The sequence below is a fragment of the Numenius arquata genome, chromosome 6 (assembly GCF_964106895.1).
Source record: "Numenius arquata chromosome 6, bNumArq3.hap1.1, whole genome shotgun sequence".
Classification (NCBI taxonomy): domain Eukaryota; kingdom Metazoa; phylum Chordata; class Aves; order Charadriiformes; family Scolopacidae; genus Numenius; species Numenius arquata.
In genome coordinates, this window is record NC_133581.1 from 7,103,594 (window position 1) to 7,127,038 (window position 23,445).

Consider the following 23,445-nt stretch of genomic DNA (forward strand, 5'->3'; position numbering starts at 1 on the left):
AACCGCAGGCATTAAACAAACGTTCCTGACCATGTCTTCACTGCTGTAAGAACTGAGAAATAAAGTTTGACTCCTTGAGTTTGCTACTGTAGTTCTGGTGGATTTCTAAAACTTACCAAGTTGCCCGTGGCATCACTCAGCTGCAACCTGGAGACAAGTAATTCTTTACATGCACATTCAAGATTTGTATTTGGCATAGATTGATTATAGGCTGAAAGAAGAGCTGAGCTACACAAAAAGGCAAGAATAAGAATAGGAAGAGCCTAAAGAAATACCAGAACAAGTTACAAAAGCATTATAAAACAAAGGAGCAAAGAAGTCCCCCCAGAACCTTGCTATGCTGTTTACCACAAACAAACAAAAAAACCCCAAACTAATGGATAATACGTTGACTGTTATCCATTCTAAGCCTGTAACTACCACTGGAAAGCTGCACCTTTCATTTTAGATTATACTTTTGCGTATTCTTTTGCTGCTGTCAACCTCAATGTAACACCAGGAAGCCTCTCTCCTGTAATTTCTCATTGGTTAAATTAGCCTTTTTGTACTTCAGAGCCAAGAGATGTAACTTCATCTGGGAACTCTTCCTCAAGTGTGGTAGCTTTAAAATAACATATTCTTAACTTCTGTTGGGATTTTTTGAATAGTTTGTCATGAGTTCGTTGATACATAATATATCATTCATGCCTCAGTAATGATGCTATCAGAAATATTAGACAAAAAGTTACGTGGTACACACCAAGAGCATATGGATGAGGAACCTCAGCCCAGCTGGCTTGTTATAGGCAATACTTCTCACTAAACTACCACTAACGTGGCAACAAAGAGAAATTTCATGCTCTCCTCCACTGGAGCAGTTCAACCTGACATAAAACCTATAAAACCTCTACTCATAAGAGCAGTTGCTCAACTTTACTAGAAATGGCATTTTAAGTCCATAATCACGTTGGGCTACACGATATTAAAGATTATACAGAAATCCTGCAAACCTGATCTTTACCTTCAGGAGGCTCTGAACAAACCAGAAGATTGCAATCTGCAACGAGAACAGATTAGCTCAAAGAGACAAGACACAGGGAGACTTTAAGCTGGTATGTAGCAAGCGACCACAACTCATCCCCTCCTCGACCAGCAGAGCTTTAAATTCAGCAGGAAGATAAAAACTCCGAAGTGATGACTTTCTGAATTTTTAAAAGCTTTCAATTGGGCTCACACACTTCTGCCACAAAACAAAACAACACCTGAAGTCAGCGTGACTGGCAGACGCGTTACAAGAACAGAATGGATGAGGTATCAAAAGAATCAGTGAAGCAGCTGGGATAAGGAGCTTATGTTCCATTCGGTGAAAGAATAGTAAGTGAAGGAACTTCAGTCACAAGTCAGGAAGACAAGCCAAGATTATCTTGGTAGCCACATTTTGAACAAGCTTGACGGGACAAAATTGTAGGCATAGGCCACAAAGGAGTGAAAAAACTGAGGCAATCAAGGAATATGCATTAAGGTCTGACAAAGAGCTCTGGCAACACAGGTATAGGAAAAGTTTATTAGGAAAAAAATTGCAGCTTAAGGCTACAGTTTAAATAAGAATTAAAAAAAAAAAGATGAAAGAAATATTTCAATTGGCTAGCTTGAGAATAACCAACTATTGCCTGGAAACAACGGAACCTGTGAGGTACACTTGGTTGGTTTTTGGGAATAAGAAAATATCACTAATGTAATTCTGACATAGCTAGAAGGAATCCCACTGTTGGTACAGGTTGATTTAGGTAGGCAGCCACAAGCTGCATAGTATCACTCACCTCAGCCTTTCAAGTCCCTATTGTCTTCTACATCAACAGAATTAAAAAAAAAAAAAAAAAGGAAGAGTAACAAGTTAGACTGCGTTAAGGCTATTGCATTTTAAGTTCAACATAACCTTCTGTGTCACAACAGGTTAAGTTATTTCACATATCACATACAATTATGTGCTACCCTGATTGCTTTATCACAGGTGATAGTCAAAACAGAGCTTTGGGCTACCTGAATCACCAAATTACTAACAGGAGAGGTGGTGAATTTTATTACCTCTAGCACTAGTGCTAAATATGTCAAAAAATGTAAACACCCATTTAGGCCACTTTCTGCCTATGAAGACATGTTTATTCTCAAACACTATCTAAACTCTAAACGTATTCGAAACCCAACCGGCACCTTCATCTAGAAGCAAACAAACTGCCTCAAACATCAACAATTACTGATGTTTCTCTGAAATGGCTTTTGGATACAAGCCAGAACTTCCAAACGCATCCAGGGCACACGTCAATACTCTAATTGACAGATCCAGAATATATAAAAAAGTTTTAGAATTGCTTGCAACTGCAGGTAAGATCAGTGTAGGAAACAAGAATTTGTCATTTAGCCTACTGTGTGCATAGTTTCGGTAGCACTGAACAAATCCTTATGTTAGCTTTGTAGAAAACACGTATGTCATTTAACTTCCACCAAACTGACAAAGGATGTATTCCCACCACGGGGAAGTAATGCTGGTTATAGCACAGAGAAAAGACAATATTGTCTAATGGAAAGTGGCTTCAGTGCTCCCATAATTTGTGGTTTACCACACTAACTATTCAACCTGTAACACAGCTTTACATTGCAGACACTAGACAGTAAACACCACCAAGGCATGTAAACATGCATTGGATCTTTCTGCAAGTGTTTCAGCAGAAGTTTTTCTCAAAGCAACTTTAGTTCAGCTACAAGAGTGGGAACTGCTCTGTGATATGAAACTCCAGCTATTTATAGTATTTCTACTGCCATTTGTAATACTGACACTATTATCACACAAGATAAAATCAGAGCTGTACTCACACAAGTAGCTTGTTCGCATCCAGGCCAGCGCTCCCAGTGGTGAAGTTGCACCAATGACAAAGTTTGGGCTTTTTTTTGGTTTGGGGTAGGTTGTGGTTGGGGGGAGGCGCAGATAGTGCAGGTGGAGGGATGTTAGGACAATGCTAAAATGAACATTTCAACTACTTCTACGGAGGTTTCTACCAAACAGAGTACTCCATGCAATATTAAGAGATTCTCCAGCACTGTTTCCCACTCAACACAAGCAGAGACAGCAGTGGGAAAAGGCTAGGTAAGAAGAAAAACACCCCTCTTCTGATCTAGATGTAGCTACTTTTAGAAAGCTGAGGAGGAATTAGACGGTTCTAATTATAAAACATCCCCATTGAGAACAATACTTCAATCTTCTTTGCGCAAAGACAGAGCAAGGCAACACGTCTCTCTGAGGTGGGAAAGATACGCTTGCTCAGTTTGAAAGCTGAGCAAGGTTTAACTTCATTTGCAAAGCTCTTATGCAGATTTGAAATTAAAAAAAAAAACCACAGAAAAAAACAAACCAAAAAGAAAACCAAACAAAAAACCAGACCCGCAAATCTCTTTGCTGTTCCCCTCCCCCTCAATTCAGCTGCAGCTGGATTAAAACACAAAAAGGAGCAAAAAAACCACCCCCACAAAACAAATCACCCCCCCAAATTCCCATAACATCCTCTGCAGAAAATGCTGTCAAAAGTTATACCAGTTACCAGATTTCTTTTCTTGTTAGCATCCAGACACTTACTCCTCTAAGAATGCCAATCCTAACAGATAATCAGAGCCAGCAGTCTTGTAACTTGTCATTAGTTCCCCCCACAGCACTCCCTTCTAGCTTTCCTTATTGCACATCAGCAGAAAAAGCAGATGGAGAGTTTCTTTCAGGAACATCACATGGCCAAGACCTCATAAGCCTTCAGCTTTTTCTATGCAGCATTCAGCTTGATATCCTAGTCTTCCCCAAGCAAGCCTTTAGGAATCCTTGATACAGAACGTTTCTGCTGTAACATCCTGACAATACAAACTGGCATTTTAACCTTACTGAATATTTTGACCATAATGTATTAGCTAAATAGGGGCTTAAATGTTTTTTTCTTCATTTGGAAGAAGAAGCCTCAGAAACAACTGACTGCAAAGCACATGCAGCAACATTTATAGATCTTTTTTCCATCAGGTAGCTGTCATTAACTCTCCTTACAGTATTAGCCAAGCTAGAAAGTCCTAATTTTTAATCTAAAACCTCAAAAGATTCCTTCAGGAATAACATTTTTGTGTAGGTATTCCAAGCCACTGAAAGAGCTGAAAAACAAAGGTAGTGACTGAATGATAAGCTACATAAGCAAAGAGAGCCATCTATAGAACTTTGACAGTCTAGAATCTTTAGTATCACAATTACATTGCATGCAACAACGTTAAGATTTCTACTTACTTCCTCATTAAATAATTTGCTAGTTTCTTTTTTAATAGGGTCTATAAGTTGGACCTGGCCTGCAGAGAAGCCCACTAGAAGAGACACACTTTCTGCTGTGGCTGTTAAGTGGTTGAAGTCATGGCATGTCGGTTGTGTTCCTTTGTATATCCTTTTGTCTATTGGTTTACTCAAGTCCGCAGCCTGCAAAGAGAGCAAACAGAATTAAGTTGTCACAATGTGTGCATGTAACCAATTCTATTTGCAAATAATGTTTATACTAAGCAACAAATTATGCAGTCACAAACCCCTACTTTAAAAAGCAGCTGTGTATTTATCAAAGACATCCAAGATGTTGTCAAAAAGTTTTATCTTTTCACATAATGCAATACTTGTGATTTTTAGTTTTGCTAAACACTATGCCTACCCCAGCCTTTGCAACTACATCGTGACAAATCAGTGACAACCCTTCAGTAACACAAAGGCTTCAGCGACTCCTCAAGATCAACCTATTCCCAGAAGGTTTCTCCTGCCAGAAGGGTCATTCCATCACAGAGATCATCTACTTTCCTACTAGCAGCTTTCTCAATATTGAGTACAAACAATCTTGGATTAAAAATAGCATATTCTCAATTACCTAATTTGTGTACTGTAAGTCTATCCTTTTATAACAGGCAAACATATGATGTTGGTCTCAATAATTAAAATTATCAACTAGATCCTAGGAGAACATTTTCTAGGCACACCGATTCAAGATGCTAATACTGTGATTATAAAATACATTTTAAGCCATTAAGCTACAAAGTAATTGTGCTTCTGACACTGAACACAGAATTCAAATATAGCTCAGAAAAAATAAGTGCCAACAAAACTGAGGAACTTCAATATAAACAACTGAAGATCTGGCACTGAAGTGCCAGAAGAATCAAAAGGAACAGAAAAGCAATTTAAAATGCGCTCTCAGTTGTGTAACCCATGTTTATCCCCGTATCACTTCTGAACAGACAACTTAATCTTTCATCATCCAGAGATTAAAACCCACACATTTAATATGCAAGATCATACATCAGGTTCAACTTTTTTTTTTTTTAAACTCCCTGTTTACAAGATTCAGAGTCTGTAATTAGAAAGCTGCCGATACTCAACAATATTCCAGACCTGAGAGGTAGCTGTGACTCAGGACACAGATTCTAATTTTTATATATACTTTTCCAGTATTTTTAGTCAGAGGAAATCGGGCCAGTAATATAAGAAATAAAACTTCTTTGAGGAAGAGGACAAGCTTCACATAAAAGAAAATTGCCCCAGTGTATTAAACCTTGGGGGATGAGGGCTACAGCGCAGCAAATCCTCTGTGTGCATGGAGCTACTCAGACAGAAACTAGACCTGTCAGTAGGGAAAAATCATAACTAGCTACACAGTGAATCACGTCAGGTGAGCCATTTCCAAGGCAAATTTAACTACAGGATACGCATGATAAGCATATATACGCAACAATATTAAAGTTGTACTTATGCTTTGCAACATATATTATAAACCAGTTTAATCAGGTGTGGTGGCCTCCTGGTTGAAAACTCCAAAATGAGATGATGTGTTCCAACTTCTAAAGTCAGCAGATTAAAAAGTTATTCTCCAGAGCCCAGAGATCCATTATAAACTAAAAAAGAATATTAGCAATACCTCTTCAAGGAGAACTTAAATAGAGTACTAGCTCTACTGGGAGATCGTAGGGTAAGGCGCATGCCTACCTAGAAGCATTCACAGACAGATGTAAATCTGTAATTTGAAGCTGAAAGATCAAATCCTACAGGCCACGCAGTTCTCTCTTATACTGTACAAGATTCCTTTGTCCTGTCACTACAAAATAAGTGATATCAAGAGATAACTCTCAAAATTGAGGCAGCATTTCTATCTGGAAGACCATTCTACAGAAACATATAGACGCATACCTCAAAGAGAGGCAGAGTTAACAAGGTTAACCTATAAGAGTCAAAGTTGTATCCTCTGGACAAAAGTTCCAGCAGGACCCAGTGCCTAAGAAGAAGATCCCTTTTAAAGTGAACAGGGCTCAGCCTGAATCCTATTGAATGATCAGAGAATCATAGACTCTCCCAGCCAACAGAAGACATGGTTATTCCCAGATTCTTCTCCTTCTGAATCATCACTATCCTTTTAAGCAGCAAGGAATCAATAGGTGAGTGTTTTCACACTGGAACTGTACCTTGCTCTTTGATCTGGTTGAATTCTTATATCACTAGCTTTTGTTTGTGTTGTCTGACAAATTTGGTGTGACTGAAGTTCCCTGTCTTCTGAAATCATCTGATAACAGATCCGGCAAGGCATGAGATTCTGATAAATTAAATCTAAGCACAGACTTTACCGTGCTTGTTCTTAGCTGTTCTTTGGGAACCAGATGGCAGTGACAATCTATCTGAACTTAAACGGAGTATAAATAAACTAATTCAAGTCAGTATTAACCAGGCTTCTGCTGACAGGGATGCCCCACCTTTTATTTACATGCAGCTAGTGTTTTCTGTTATAATATAGTTGTCTCATGGAGATAAGTCAAATCTGCAAGCACAAAGGTACTCTTTTGGTCTTGATCTCTCTAAATTTAAAGACAGGGTAGAATCAATGAGTGTAAGAACTAGGAGACATTTTCTTTATTTCGGCACAGTTGAAGGTTGCTATTGGATTTTGTTAAGAACAAGAAAAGTGCTTACTCATAAAATTCAGTCGCGCCTGGGACTCAATATTTCATTAGCTCACCACTAAGGCCATTTGCTATAGCTGTTTTGTGGAAGATCTCATTCTCAGAAGAGAGCTTTTACATGAAATCTGAGTCCTTAACTGTCAAATCCTAGGATATGGCACTATTTACTGAACAAGGTGATGTGAACTGCCCCCCCTTCTGAGAATGATGATGTACTTTGCAGAGAACAGAAAGATTTTGGGATTAAGTGTTACCAAACATGGAGGTTAAATGCACAGGATCAGGCACCCTCACCTTGGCTTGAGCTGGAAGAAAGCTATTTGCATGCTTCCTGTCCCAGTTCCTTTAAGATTTTCTTCTGAAAAAACACTCAGCTCTATTCCAGCCTGTCCACTTTGAGAAACTTACTCCATTGCCAATGAGTCACGATGAGAGCAACACTTTGTAATCACCACTGATTCTAATGCAAGGCTAAGAGTCAATACCATCCTCCCAATAAAAATTTGTGCAAGCCATTGAAGTACATCTCAGCTAATCAATACTCTGGTATTAGCACCTTGGCCAACTGATACCTGCATTAGAAGTGCATTCCTTCCAACATACCGTGGTATTTTAAGTACCCCTTGGGCAAAGTAACAAGGAATAATGGTTATCAGGCAACGAGAGGAATCTCACACAACACCTGTCTGAAATCAGTGATACGGCTGAATAGAATTGCTCTATCTTGAGCATCAACAGCTTCCAAGTCCTGTGTTTGAACAGATTAAAACTCTCTAGAGAACCTTACACTTACTTACAGAAGAAAAATTGACCAACTTTGCCATTTAGTTTCCTGATGAATTCATACTCATAATGAAACGTGAGCCACGTAACTGTTTGGGGGACTTCCTAGTCTCATTTAGTTAACTCTCACAGCATGCTATTTTAGCAAAATTACCCTCACTCTGCTGGGGGAGGGGAAAATAAAATCTAACAGTCTAGCAGTTGTCCATTCACCCCGAATTATGGCTTCCAGCAGAAAGGCAGTCAAATGGAACATCTTAACCACAGCTTTAAGTACCGAAACACTAAGAAGAAAAGGGGGGGAAAAAAATAAATCAGTTACCTCAGTCTGAAGCAAATATTTAAGTTTTCCAATTCTGATGTTTGAAATGTCTGATTAGGATGGACATCAATAACCTTGGTTCTGTAGCTGTATGTAATTCTAAGGTCAAAGCCAGATTAATATCTGTTCAAGATTCATTCTTTTTTATGTACTATTGATCCGAGACTTAGAGCTTTCATACTAATATTTCCCAAACAGTGAATCACATTATTTCAAGTCAGCATTTAATCATGCTCCTTGACAGATGTGATTTCTTCCTGTATCTTTTCTTTTCCTAACTTACATCTGCAGCTTTCTGCAAATTTTAGTTGAATGAGATGTACCATAGATACCACATTTCCTTCCAAGCTAAAAATCATCTCCGAGATCAGAAAGGAAAAGAGTTATCTATTCATTTATCTCAGATAGTTTCAAATGTAGCTATCAAAATGCTTCTTTTAGATACTTAAAAGTATTAAATAACACATTGGCCAGGAGACTGGCTTTCAATAGGGTGATAGCTGTAAGTGAGATGCAAACAGAATATTAGGTCTTTAAGCCTGGAAGTGAGGGCAAACATTTAATAAAAATTTTACTTCCAAAAATCCTCTTAAGAAAATCTCTCTTGTCCAGAGAATTAACTGATCTTGAACAGTGGATTACAGATCGGCTATGTATGTAGAGCTCTAGTGCAAAATAAAAGAGAAGACACAAAGAACCAAGATTACATACTTTTGAAAACAGTTTCCTAAGCACTTCTGGAGCTTGGAATTCACAACTTATTACCTGTAGCTTGGTATCTCATCAATACCTTGCTGTCCAGGCATTTAATGGTTCCATCTATAAACAGAACAATTTGAGAAAGCTGTGCTTGTTATAATGCTATACAGGTAACATTTCACTGAATTTCACTGAATTTTTTAGCGTTGGAAGGGACCATAGAGATCATCTAGTCCAACTCCCCTGCCGAAGCAGGATTGCCCAGAGCGTGTCAGAGCATGTTACTCAGGACTGCATCCAGGCGGGTCTTGAAAATCTCCAAAGAAGGGGACTCCACAACCTCCCCGGGCAGCCTGTTCCAGGGCTGTCACCCTCACTGTGAAGAAGTTTCTTCTCATATTTGAGTGGAACCTCCTATGTTCCAACTTGTGCCCATTGCCCCTCGTCCTCTCACTGGCAACCACTGAAAAGAGTCTGGCTCCCTCCTCCTTCAGCCCACCCTTCAGATACTTATAAGCATTGATAAGGTCTCCCCTCAGCCTTCTCTTCTCCAGACTAAAGAGTCCCAGCTCTCTCAGCCTTTCTTCATACGGGAGATGCCCCAATCCTTGAATCACCCTTGTTGCCTTTCGCTGGACTCTTTCCAGTAGTTCCCTATCCCTCTTGAATTGGGGAGCCCAGAACTGGATGCAGTATTCCAGTTGTGGCCTCACCAGTGCAGAGTAGAGGGGGAGAATGACTTCCCCTCATGAGAAATCAACTCTTAGAATTATTACTAAGTGAACTTTACTGAACTTCACAGATGCTCTTTAAACCCTAGCTGAAAAGAGGAGGCAAGGTAACCCTTGCTGCAGCACTTACAGTATACCCTCGTGAACAGGGCAAGGTCTCCAGGACAGACTCGCTCGCTGTATTAGCAAGAACAGGGAAAACTAAACCAGGAGGCCCCTTACAGCTTGTTTATTCTTCCTCCATGTCTGTGTTGGTCTCCCTCTCTCCTTCCTGCAGAGCTAGCTGAATACAGAGAAAGTCAAGAAACACAACACGAAAGCTGAGTTATCCCAGGTGCTTTTGTAGAATCTGTAGAATTTTTTTGTAGAATTCTCTGTTCATTCTTTCTGTACACAAGTTTTTCTGCCAGAAGCACCAGAAATCCTTCTAATTACTTTATTATCAAAGGAGTAGATTTTCAGATCTTTTCTGCAGAGCCTTAATACAGCTCACTTAATACTAGCAATAGAATCATTTACTGTTAGTCCACTGTAGCTTCAAGCTGCTCTGATCTCACAGGTGACACCACTTCAGGCGGAAGACTAGAGACTCTCAGAGGTCCCCTTCCAACCCAAATGACCCTGAGATCCTAAGCTTAGGATCAACCAAAGCAGCAGCAACGCAGCCCCTCCCAGCCTACTTAACAGGTCTGCTTTATGTCTTAAAGGAACTTCATGCAGGAAGAAAACTACAGGAACAAGTTAGTTGTCTTTCCCTATAAAGAACACTGATGTAGGGCAAAAGTTCTTCTTAATTTATACAAGATACACAACAGAAAGCCCAGGCAACACTTCCAGCAACCATAAAAGCCCTAATAAAATACTCTTCAGTGCAGCTGGCAGTGCCATAGCCTATCAGTAATAAAATGGCTGCTACAACTGTAACTGCATGTAAGCTGACAAACTGCTGACTAATGGCCTCAGCTTTCTTGGTAGAAAGTTTAAAGTCTGGCAAGAACCCACATCAGTCCCAGAATCTCTTCAGATTCAACGGCACGAACCTTTCAGGTGGTGTACAAGTGAAGGCACATTCAGGGCCACTTCAGAAGCCCCCCCCCCCCCGAAAATTTATAAACTAGTTTGAAAGCTTCTGGAAACACTTATAAATGAAAAAAAAAAAGTGTAAGTTCTCTTTAGGAGTGTATAAAAAGCCAGCAGACAATCACCATTTGTAAAGTTGCCCTATTTACACAGAGCTACAATAAGTTTCTTAAAGGTAAGGGCAGTTTCTTAAATAAGTAAGAGCTACTTTTTCCATCCCCGAGTGATGTGCTTGGCTTTAAGGGTTGCATAATAGTTGTTTTGTGTGCACACACAGACTACTTTTAAGTGTCTCCTAAGCCTTGCAAAGCCATTAATGCTAGGGAAATTTTAGGTATTTATTTTGCAACATCGCATTCAATGCATCTGCTTTATATAAAAGTCACATTTGTAAATCTCAAGAAAACTATTATTATTTCATTTTTAGTTTTTTGCTGTTAAAATTTGGTTGAACATTCAACTCTGAATCGAAGCACCAACAGCTTCACGCAACAGCACAAGTAGTGCTGGATTTGCTGCCAATTAATGCAAAGGCAAGTATGAACTAACACTAAAAATAAGCACACACATGCATTTTCCCTTATTCCTCTCTAATTGAAGGCAAGAGAACCTACGAGAAAGGGATGAAAGTTGGACTGGAAAACATGCATTTTGAAAATTAAAAACTAAGAAATTGGGATAAAAACAATTAGCAAGCAGGAAAAAGAATCTGCTACTTTAATGGAAAGCAGTACGTTTAAGGTATCTCTCCATAGCTTCCTTTCTCTAGAAAGTCTCCAGAAAGTGTAGCTGCCAATTTGTGCCAGTTTTACTTTCATAAATCTTAAGATTCTGATCTTCAAGACATGATCATTATTAATATGGCTTCAGTGGCATTTTAATGCAATTTTTCTAATATATAAATATTTTGAATTATCTCACTTAAAGTTTAATTTGCATTTATACCTGCTCCCAACAAAAGCATTTGAAGATTCATTTCCACTCAACAGAATGTTTACTCTCCTGAACAACATCGTTCCTCATAAATGGGTTCCTGTATCTTTGCAGAAGGTTTTTATATAAGTTACAAAGCACTTGATTAAATGCTGAACAGGAACACTTAAGGCATGTGACAGAGTTTCTAGGATACTGTATAAGAACAGTTCTGTTAGTAAAACAGGGACACCAAGTAATTTTATTTAACCTCATTTTTCCAAGTGTTCCACACAATTCATCCATAACAGTCTTAAAGATCAATTTTGTACAAAGCCGCTTGCAAATTTGGGAAGCTATTTGATATTCTTCTCCCTTCTATGTTTAACTTCCACTTGGGGCCATACAAGACATACACAACTTTTGAAAGGAGAAAAGCATTACTTAACAAGATTTCAGCATTTATTCATACAGCAGACAACTCTGACCACATACATTAAGATAAAAGCTCTAGTCCAAAACAACTGGACATAAATTCATATTTAGGCAAAGATCAATTTAGTTTTCTGAAGCATCCAATAAAATAATCATATTCTGTTTCCAGAAGAATTATTCTAAGCATTCAAACAGAGCAGAGAGCAGGCACTGGTTTGAAATAAATCTATGTGATATTAACTGAACCAATGGTTATATAATTGGCAAGATCAAGAAAGTGGATGTGACCACCATAAAGAACATGCATAAAGGACTGTTTGATTTATAACTTACCATAACAACGTTAGCTCCATTTTAGTAAGCCTATAAACCAAAATATTTATCTGGTTCCAGTACAGATAAGCACATCCTACTGGAAGTTATCTAAGGTAAAAGCACCAGTTTACCAATAACTCTAGAAAAAGCAGACATTTTTATTTAAAAAGAGTTCAAAAACAGTAGATCCAAAAAAAAAAGAAAAATCCCTTTTTGTTTGCAAATCCCCATTCACTTCTCAGGTGCACGCAGAATCAACTTACCCTTTGTTTCTCTGTAAGACTGGGCAAAGGGCATTAAAGTAGGACAGGAATGTTAACACATTTGAACTACTGTAAGACAGGGAGGTTCAGGGAAATTGAAACAAGGTTTTGAACCCCTCCACACAGAAAAATGCCTCCTCTGTCTTCTGAGCAGAGAACACTGCTGCTGCCTCCACTTAACACAACCCAACAGAGGTCTTAAGGCACTGAAATTGTTCCTTTAAAAACTTAACCACATCGCTCGGTAATATTTACACCCGTCCTGATGCTGCTCCTTTTGAGTGGAAGAACAAAAACGTACAACTTGTGAGGGTGCCGTTCAAAGAGTCGCGTCAGACCCGAAGTGTTCTAATGAACTGACCACAACCCTCAGCTCAGCTCTCCCCAGCAAGTCCTGGTCAGTCCGCAGAAGGTCTGTGAGCAGTGCTTCGCGTTGCCCAAACCAACCGAACAGCCTGTTCGCCCCAGGAAGCGGACTGGAAGCACTCCAAGTAACTCCAACAATCTTGAAACCCTGAAACTTCAGGGAAATGACACGACATTGTAACTTAACTTTTCAAAAGGTGTTTGTCTCTATGTTTTTAACAACGTTAATTTTTATTACGCCAGCAGAAGAAAACGTGTCCCTTTCCTCCCTAGAAGTACTCCAATCCTTTAAATCACACTTTGCACAATATTGCTTTACCGTGATAAAGAGCACAAGAGCTTTACCTTGTTCTTCAGCATCTAAACAATCGCTCAGAAACCCACACTAAAAGAACAGCTAACAAAAGCAGTATTTCCCGGTTCCTTTTGCAAAGTTCACATGATTGTGGGTGTCAGTTAATGACATGATCGATTCAGATAAAAATTGAGACTTTGACTTCAGTGTTATGCATTTGGCCACACTAAACCCGTAAACAGGCGGGTTAAACTCAAACAACTCTGAATATAGCCACTGTATCACACACTCCCAATAGACATGAACTGAATTAGATGTTCTATTTTGGTTTAAGCAATTAGTTACCTTTTTTTTTTTTAATAGGAAGAAGGGAAAAGAAGGCACGATATCAGTATTGTCTCTTTCCAGTGACTGGTCTACAGAATTTTGGCTCAAGTGCAGCTCAGCCTGCTGGATAAAAACCTCCCCAGAATCATATATGTTCTGCGTGCGATGCAGACACCTTCCTCCTCTTCTCCCCCTACTCAGCTCTTTTTAAGGAGGTATGTAAGACAGAGATCGCACCGTGCAGTTTTAAATTCAAAACAATGATCCCTCAGGGCTATTAAGAAACCATGGGTGACAGGTCACATTTTTATACTGGTCTCTCCCTCACTGGCTTAAAAATTGAGCCACAGATTTAACAAGTCATGGCACACAAATACTTTGTAATCATGGACTGCAGAACTGGATCACAATCCAAGACTTTTTACTCCAATATCATTTCTTCAACAGCAGGCAGGTACGTGTTCCAGCACTAAGTTCAAGAAGTTAGCCGCATTAACGGATTATTGTCCATCCTAGATTTCTTTCAGGAAGCCACTTAAATTGCAAATAATGGAAGTTTAATAACCTTTTACAGGATTTTTTTTGCATTAACTAACACATGGGATTCCAAATATTGCCAGATTTTAACACCCGCTTTCTTTTCATTATTTACTTGGATGACTGAAGCAATACATCCTGATAAAGCCAAATATGTGAAAGAAAGTATCCATTCTGAATTTTGTTCCCCTCTGATTTTACTGAGTAAGTTCTTGTTCCCAGGAAGAGACAATGTTGTCTAACATTCCGTATACACCCATTTCTATTGCTTACTAGAATAAGCAGTCCCATCTTCTCAGTATTTCCATGGTAATTTTCAGCTGTCCCAATTTTCAACATTTCTCTGAATTTCTTTGTAATAATTATTTTTTTCAGACCTGTATGGACACTTATAGAGGGATCTACTGATTTATACAATGCAATATGATTTACTCCATTCTTGTTCCTAGTACTCTTCCCCATTCTGTTTCTTACGAGAAAGAAAAATTAGGACTCAAGTACTGATCAATTAGGGCAGTCATCTACAGCAATACCCTCTTCTTTTTGTGTAGTGGTTCCAAACTGATTCAAGCTTTTCCCTCCAGTGTGTTCCACCAAAAGGTTACTGGGAAAACTCCTGCTCACTCAACTGGCATAACTGTCTCTCTCAAGTTTCTTACAGTTGCCTCTCGCCTTGACATTTGGTTACTCAACTTAGTCCACCTTCAATTTCTGCTGCTTTTCTCATTTATTTCTCTTCCTAAAGTTACCGATCTACCACAGAACTATAAATTACCGTATATTAAACTTAGTGGGATGAAAGCTATTTGAAGTTTTATTTACTGAGGCTAATCAATGGCACAGTTCATCACTTCCTGTGGCCTCCAAGTTCTTACTTTCCTTGGAGTTAAACTCTAGCATAACCTTCCAGATGCTTTACTACCTTTGTTTTAATCATGAAGTGAGCCACAAGTTCTTTTTAAAGATGTCAGAAAGAAGTACAGACTAACCTGTAATTCAATATAACTGTTACTATTTGTTAACAAGTTTGCAGCTTGGGAGCTTTACACTTAATCATAGTTTCTCAATAATAACCTAAACTGCTTTCCTCCAACTATCTAACATCATCTCCAATGCAGGTTATGCAATGCATGAAGTGATGAGGTTGAGTCACATGTCAGGGTAGGTGCACACCGTCTCCATGTCCAACGATGACTCTAACCTCGATCTTCAGGAAGTTTTTAGAAGTAATGTCTCTCACAAGCCACGAACTAACTTTTCTATATAACAGCCTTCCCTTTGGGATGAGATTTTAGAAAAGATGCATGTAAATACAGGTACTAACTTGCATTTGGAAAGAGAAAAATAACTGCATGATTTGCATGTGACCACACCTATGGAAAACTGTACGGCAAGTCACATGCATTAATATCACATTTAGCCACAATATACTGACAGAACTGCAATATGAAATACTGTGCTCACAGACAGTTCAAAGACAGCTGATTAAACAGGGAACCTATCAAACCGAAAATCACCACATCAAAATACCAAGATATAGATCTCTGTTACAGTTAGCAAGCCTTAGAACAAACAACTGTGGGAAAATAAATACTTCACAATATTTACCATACACAAATTATTACAAAAAATATATAATATACGTAATCATGATTTAGGGACATGGTTTAGCGGTGGACTTGGCGGTGTTAGGTTAACAGTTAGACTTGATCATCTTAAAGGTTTTTTCCAACCTAGATGATCCTATGATTCTATGAACATAGACCAACTATATATAGACCATATATATATATGATCTAACACACATATAATCATTAACATAGACAAATCGTTTTATATATATATTCACACACACACTATCCTGGTCATATCTGTTAAACAAGACATGGCACACTGAAAATACGTCAAGCTTGATTACAGTACTTAAGTAATTTAGCTGTCTCCAAGAGGCTATTCTATTCACTCAGTGCCCTTACAGTTAGAGGGCAAGGCAACAAAGAATGTCACTCTTCCCTGCTTGTGAATATCGCCTGCTTTGTGTAAAACTCTGCACTGGCAATTAAGATTTGCTTGATAAAACAGGATTTTAAAATAGTATTCTTTGGAAAACAGACTCTAGTAAATTATGAACAACTGTTTTTGCTCTCCAAAGTGATTATTTCAGTTTACAAGTTTTCTTTTGTGTATCTTATTTTCCAAACTTTGGCATGAATTTCCTACTGTGTTTGCCTTGGTAACCAAGCAGCCTGAGCCTCTACTTGAAATTCTGTTTAACTGTTTAGTGTTGAATATTGATCAAGTTTCATTAACATCTTAATGTATTCTAAAGAGTGAAGCAAGCAATTCTCTTACTGGAGGAACCACCTTATTAACTACTACAAACCTCAAAGGATTTTTGCTGTTGTTTAAGGTGGGAAGGTAATGGGGAAACTTCATTGCTAAAGATATGCATAAATAGCTACCAAATAAAGAGAATGCGTTCAGATGTGAGGAACAAAATACATTCACTATATAAGGAGTTACACTAGAACAGCAGAGTCTCTATTTGACACTATCTTCTCTCCCGTGAATCAAGACTCCACGTTCATGTCAGAAAGGAAGATTTGTTCCAAGAGTGCATTTGAATGAGAAAGACAGTTTCCATACATTAAAGCCCTGGTGGAAAACTCTTCTGTTCTGGTGCAAGAGGCACCAGGTAACTGGGGAACTTACTTGAAGTTCTAGGATTAACATTAGCAGGGCAAAGCCAAGCCACAGTTGCCAGCTTCTCTTAGTTTCCACTTTGAAGAAAGATCTTTCTTCAAACATTTATCTCAAATACATGCATATGAAAACATCTGTTCTAAGCACATGGAATCTTTCCTAATTCCCAGAAAAAATACTAAATACCTCAGCGTACTAACATTTTATACAAAAGTAAGTAAAGCTCAGATTAGGAAAACCTGAAACAAAACAATGCTTATGGCTTCGTTTTTTCAGTCTTGCTACCCCAGGGGTCAGCTAGTCACCTCTTTTTATTATAAATTAGTGCACCCACTGTTGCCTGATGTCACTATTCAAGAAAATCTCATCCTTTACTCTGCTTATGGTTAAAGATCTGATAAAATATTTCTAACATTCAATGCCTGCTATATAAAAGCAGACTTACAACACAGAGAACCATCTCCAAGAACCTCCCCTGAAGCTTCCATACAAAACTACTGAGAAACTTACCATAAAACATTGCAGCTATCATGGAAAGAGCATGCTATGTCAACCGTACTTCCAGTCTTTTATTGGACTTCACTGTGTCCAGCTCCTCAGTATGTTATACTTCATTTCCTCTCCTGGATCTAAAAAGGTAACCTCACTGGGCACCACAGAGATAGTTGTATTTGTATCACTATAAATACATTTTCTTGATTCTGTTTGTCTGGTTCAGCCCTAAGAAGGTTCTGGATTAAATGCTTTGCCTATTCTTAAAAATCTATTCTGTACTTCCCAGAGAGTCTGTAGCCCATCACACCACGGTATTTTCATTATGCAGTTCAACTATTAGCAATAGCTCACTGCAGGACTGGTCAAAGAGCAGGATCCTTCTGAATTAATAGTAAATTTTGCATGACTGGGATTCGTGGGAGACCTTGTGATGTCTCTCATACATCTAGGGAAAGTTTTGTTTATTTATTTACTCTCTCCTTTCTTCTTCCTTTTAGAACTTTAAGAAATAGCGATTGCTTTGCTCAGCTAATTAAAGTCACACTCTTCTTTCTCCAGTTTACATTAGACACCATCTTCTCCTAGTAGCAGGCGTTGAAATTCATCACACAAGTAACCAAAATTTCATACAGTACTAAAGCCTCTGATTCAGTGCCTTGTACAATGGTACAAAAAGACACTTCCTTATTTCTACTGGTAAACCTCATTTGATATATCTTTGAATTGCATTTTTCTCCTCCTGCCTTCAACAGCTGTATCACAAGCTGACTCAGCTTGTAATCAACACTACACTCTGGTTATCATCTTTTCAAAGTTTTCTGGCTGAAGCAAAAATTCCCTATGTATTTTTTTTTTTCACTTCTGTTACTGGTCTGTTATCAGCTCGCTTCTCCTAATAAAATATTCTGATTATGAACAGTGATGCCTCCCAACTTTATTATGAGAATGTTGCCATCATGTACATGCTTTTACTTCTTTGTCCCAACATCACCAATGAAAATATTGTTTCCAAAAACACTCCTTGAAGACCTCAACTTGAAGCCCTCTTCTCAACAGTTGCCATAGTCCCTGTAACCAGTAAAGCATGTAAAAAGATTTCAAGAACTATGCATTTTAATTCTGTCCCCATTTCAGAACAGAATGAGTTTAAGGTTCTAGAACTCTCTCAGTTAAAATATCTATTATACTAATCTAAAATTGCCAGTTCATGTAAGGACATGAACTTAAGTTACAATTCTTCCCTGCTGCCAGAGTGTTACACTAGAAAGGCTGAGCACCTGAACTTCAAATAAAGCTATGTAATACATGCTACACATAAATGTTTTCGCACCACAGGGAGACAATGTTTTACTTTAAGCAAAACAAGAAAAAAACTAACACATAAGTCTACCACCTCAGAATTTCAAAAGCTAAAACTGATGGTAACTCAAAGCAGTTGAGAATTCTCATTTGGGTTTTTTTTTTGTTGTTGTGGTGGGGTGGGGGTTGTGTTGATTAGCACTCTTGCATGTTTTTCTCTACCTAAATACAATCAAGGATAAGCCTTTAAAAAATAACTGCCTGTCACTGGAGTAACAGGCAATCAAAGGGTTTTTAGCACAAGTTTTCACTGTTAGGAATACGGTGAATTAAAAAGGAACCGATTCCCAAGTAGTAGTGAGCATACCAAATATTCACAGGCACTGACTGTCACATGCTGTGTAAAGAATATATCACCTTCTGTAAAGACTGGAATGTACTGAAGCACAAATTTTAGTTTCTTCACTTTTGAGGAACTGAGAAAATTAAGTGTACTGTAACAATTATCTCTTTCCTTAACTACACTTCATAATTAAGTTCTGTAAGGTTCACTTAAGATTTATGCTTAGTTAACTGTCTTTTCTCAATAGTTACAATATAGTAAGCTATAACAGATTCATAACTCTAAAGTAAAAAAGTGATAGTTATCTTTCTGATCTCCTCCTTGTTTCTTAACCTCCAGTGGATCCTTTCTTTTTCTCCTACTCCTATAGTCTAGTCTATATTTACAATTGCCTATACTTACCTCATTCAGCATTAGAAACAGGTGAGAAAGGACTGATTGTATGATTCAGATGAGCTGAACCAAGATAAGATACATATACTAAATGTAAAAAAAATTAAAGTAAGGATAACAGGTATGTAAATATCATGTGGATTCCAAATAAAACCACGCATTCCAGCACAATTCAGCAACAGTTCTCATTCAGTTCACAGGCTTAATTGGGATACTTATTAAACACTTAGTAAGTTACTTTCACTGGGAAATGGTTTAAATTGGCTCAGCTCTAAGTAAAACTGGTTAGAAAATTATACCTGTTAAAAGTGTCACTCATTTAACTTAGAGCTGGCAGGGTGCTTTTAGATGGCCACCAAAATATGGAACAAATTGGAAACATTGCATGACTTAACGATAGCGTCATCTCCGAGGTGTTCATCTCCTCCCCGTGCACACGCACAAAAGTTACCCGACCTGTTGGTCTAGTGTTCTAGTCAGTCACACCTTCAAAGCAATTCCTTTCACTTTAGCTTTGAACCTTATTTTTTTTCTTCTCTAAAACACTGGTATGGGTTTGTTATACTATCAGAAAAATGCACTTTAACAATGCATGCATGCCTATCAATAGCATCCTTTGAGACTTGCCAGAGACAGAACTGCTGCTTTTGGTTTTTTTCTTGTGAACCAGAAATCCAAAGTATCCTTAAAATACATCAAACAAAATTAAGCTCCCTGTTGAAAGACTAAAGCTGCTGTAGCTTCATCACTGAAGTTGTTCAAATTTCATTTCTTCTAACTTTAAAAATTTCAAGATATAGTAACACTCAAAAGTTGGCTTTACAAGTTTTACGGCAAAAAAACCCAACATCTGTGGTCCCTTGACAGTACCCTAACCTTTTCCAATTTTAACAGTGAAGCTTAAAAGTAGAACATTCCTCTCTTTAAGGGTATTCAGAAGTATCGAAACAAACAAAACAGAAATTTTAAACATACAAAGAACAAATAAGCAAAAGCCTGATCAATTTAGGGAACTGGCATCAGGACGAAATTTTATTAATTGATTTACTAGAAAGCTGAAAGCTACTAAATGATCATTATTATTAAATTAGAGTAAGTTCAGTTTTATGTAGACTTGTCACTAGGTAGAAGTGAAGCATAAATTCATGCTGCACAATAATATAACTCAGTATAGCTCCATTATACTAAATAACATACAGACAAGTAGTAGCAGGTTGAGTTTCCACCATTCTACCACCCTGGTATTTATCTTTGAAAGTTTTCCCCATCCCCTTTTCAGCACTTAAGAGCTCGGGATTATCTGTTGCTATAACAAAACCATGTTTTAGTCCAACAGTGTAAATGCACTGCTTGTAAGAAAAAATTATCTGTTACAGAAAAGCAGTCTGAATAATTGGACCCTGCATTGCCCTGTTGCTATAGAAACTTCTTTCACTGTAGCATTTAATTGTTAATCAATTTATATTTTTTCATTACAAAGCTCAATAAGAGTCAAATACAACATAGTAATGTCTTCCAGCAACTCAGAATTATGTCTTTTCCGGCTACTGTTGGATTTTGCAAGCCATACAGGAATGCTGGACATTTTTGATACAGTGTTCTTATTAAGCCCATAACTCCATCATGTTGCAGCATGTTAACAAAATATTACTAGAACAAAGCCCTAATTACTTTTGTACTAAAAATAAGATATAACTGGCTGTTATTCTAAGAGCCCCAGAACAGTCCTACAGAAGTTATGAGAATAAACTGTCAACTAAATGTATAACCTGTGCTCCAAAGCCAGAATTAGGCCCATTGATTTATGCTTTTTGTGGTCATATTTAGTAACAGACAGACGAAACAGCATATTTGTCTTAACTCTTGTCCTGAAGTTGTTAATTTGCAATGCATCTTCCTTCTGGGGCTGCAGACATTTCATAACAACCCAGCCCAACAAGGCAGTGCTACAGAACAAGAACAAAGGCTACTAGAAAACCGGTATCAAGGACCAAATCCCTAACGCAGACACACTGCAGAGAGCTCAGATTTCCCAAAAATCCCATACGTACAAGGTCTAGGATATCACCTTGTCTGCAAACCAGAATCTGCTTCAGAAGTTTTAGAGCAGAAGGCAGCATTTTCCAAATTTCAGCTTTCCCAATAGCCTTATTTTAAAGTAAGCAAAGCATTAAGATATTTTAAGTAATAGAGAGTGCTGACAGTTTCACTGGTACATATATTACAAGGAAAAAAAACCAAAACAACCACCTTTTGCCTGCTATTAGTCACTTTCTTTAAAAATTATCATTAAAGGGCTAAACGTGTTTAATGTACGAAATAGTCATACAACATTGTCTCTTTCCTCAGGGTGATTTTTGTCTCAAGAATAGGAGGGAATGATCAGACCATCAGACCAGAATGACCATCAGCAGCCGAGCTGCCCACTGAGTAACTGCCCACATCTCAAGCATTTTGCTATAGGTCCTAACAGAAGCTTATACGAGGGCATAGAAATGAACACAGTTAGGCTACTGACAGAAGACAGCCCAGCTATTAAATCATCCCTTCCATTGATATGGGCATACTATTTATGCATACTACGCATACTAATATGCATACTATGCATGCTAGGGATTTCTGCTGTCAAAAATAATCACACCTTTAACCAGCACCAATATCAGCAGGTTGTCCAAATCTAAATTTTCCTTTATATCAACTTGCACTGGAAGTGCCACGGCTGCAAGACACCTACTAATCAGAGGTGATAAAAATGAAGGGGTTCCAAATGACTGAAGAGAAAGCACAGCAAAAGTGTTTTCTAGCATTATAAGACTGGGCTTCTCCGAGCACTGAACTTAATAGCACTTGCCTTTGTCTGTCTCTCATGCACGAGCAAAGCCGTTACCAATTTAGGACTAACAAGCAGCCCAAAGGAGAAGGACCTGGGGGTGTTGGTGGACGAGAAGCTCAACATGAGCCAGCAATGTGTGCTGGCAGCCCAGAAATGCAACCGCATCCTGGGCTGCACCAAAAGAAGCGTGGCCAGCAGGTCAAAGGAGGTGATTCCACCCCTCTACTCTGCACTCATGAGACCGCACCTGGAGTACTGTGTCCACCTCTAGAGTTCTCAACACAGGAAGGACATGGACCTGTTGGAATGGGTCCAGCAGAGGGCCGTGAAGATGATCAGAGGACTGGAGCACCTCTCCTATGAAGACAAGCTGAGAGTTGGTGTTGTTCATCCTGGAGAAGAGAAGGCTCCAGGGAGACCTTATAGCAGCCTTCCAGTACCTAAAGGGGGCCTACAGGAGAGATGGGGAGGGACTCTTGATCAGGGAATGGAGCGATAGGACAAGGGTAATGGTTTTAAACTGAAAGAGGTGAGATTTAGATGAGATATTAGGAAGAAATTCTTTACTGTGAGGGTGGTGAGACACTGGAACAGGCTGTCCAGAGAAGCTGTGGATGCCCCATTCTTGGTGGTGTTCAAGGCCAGGCTAGATGGGGCTTTGAGCAACCTGGTCTAGTGGGAGGTGTCCCTGCCCATGGCAGGGGGGTTGGAACTCAATGATCTTTAAGGTTCCTTTCAACTCTAACCATTCTATGATAATACACAGACCAACCAGATCAGTATCAGCCCAATATGTCTTTGCAAAGGGGGTTACCTGTTGCTCAGAGGGAAGGGACATGCCTGCTGCTACACTGCAACACAGAGCTAGAGCAGCTACACAAGTGGCCTCTGGGCTGCTGCAGGAACTTCATCGACAACAAGTACTTTGTTACTCTAACAATGAGGAAAAGTATGAATCATCTTGAGCACCACTAAAGGCAGCTTCATCTGGGCATCTATTTGAGTCCTTCAGAACAGTTGTTTGCCCCATCTCTCCGATTCAAAAGTGCTAACATGTGCCCACGCTTAACCATCCCTGTTCAGTCTAGTGCATTTATAGAGGCTGCATTTTGGCTAAAACTCAGAACTACACTTCAACAGTCACTTCATTGGCACAGAGACTATTCTGCCAACACTGTTAGAAGGTTGGAAACTTCATCTATAAAAACCCAGCATCTTATAACTTTGCAGGTGTTTGCTAACTGTACATGAGAGACAGAAGTTATTCTGTACAAGGGACCACAGTTTCACTGCTGGAGGGAGCCCGTCCCCACGCGTTAAATTGATGTGAACG

General features: G+C 38.7%; 1 protein-coding gene across 7 annotated transcripts in view; it reads right to left on the minus strand.

Annotated features, from left to right (window-relative positions):
• Positions 1-23,445, minus strand: part of WDR20 (WD repeat domain 20) — a 49,322-nt gene that overhangs the window by 14,450 nt on the left and 11,427 nt on the right. For 6 of the 7 annotated variants that reach the window (XM_074148916.1, XM_074148911.1, XM_074148912.1 and 3 more), the window contains exon 2: positions 4,289-4,471. The exons of the other annotated variant lie outside the window; for it this stretch is intronic. In XM_074148916.1, the coding sequence (XP_074005017.1) occupies positions 4,289-4,471 (183 nt within the window). The remainder of the gene's footprint in view (positions 1-4,288; positions 4,472-23,445) is intronic. 7 annotated transcript variants of the gene reach the window in all.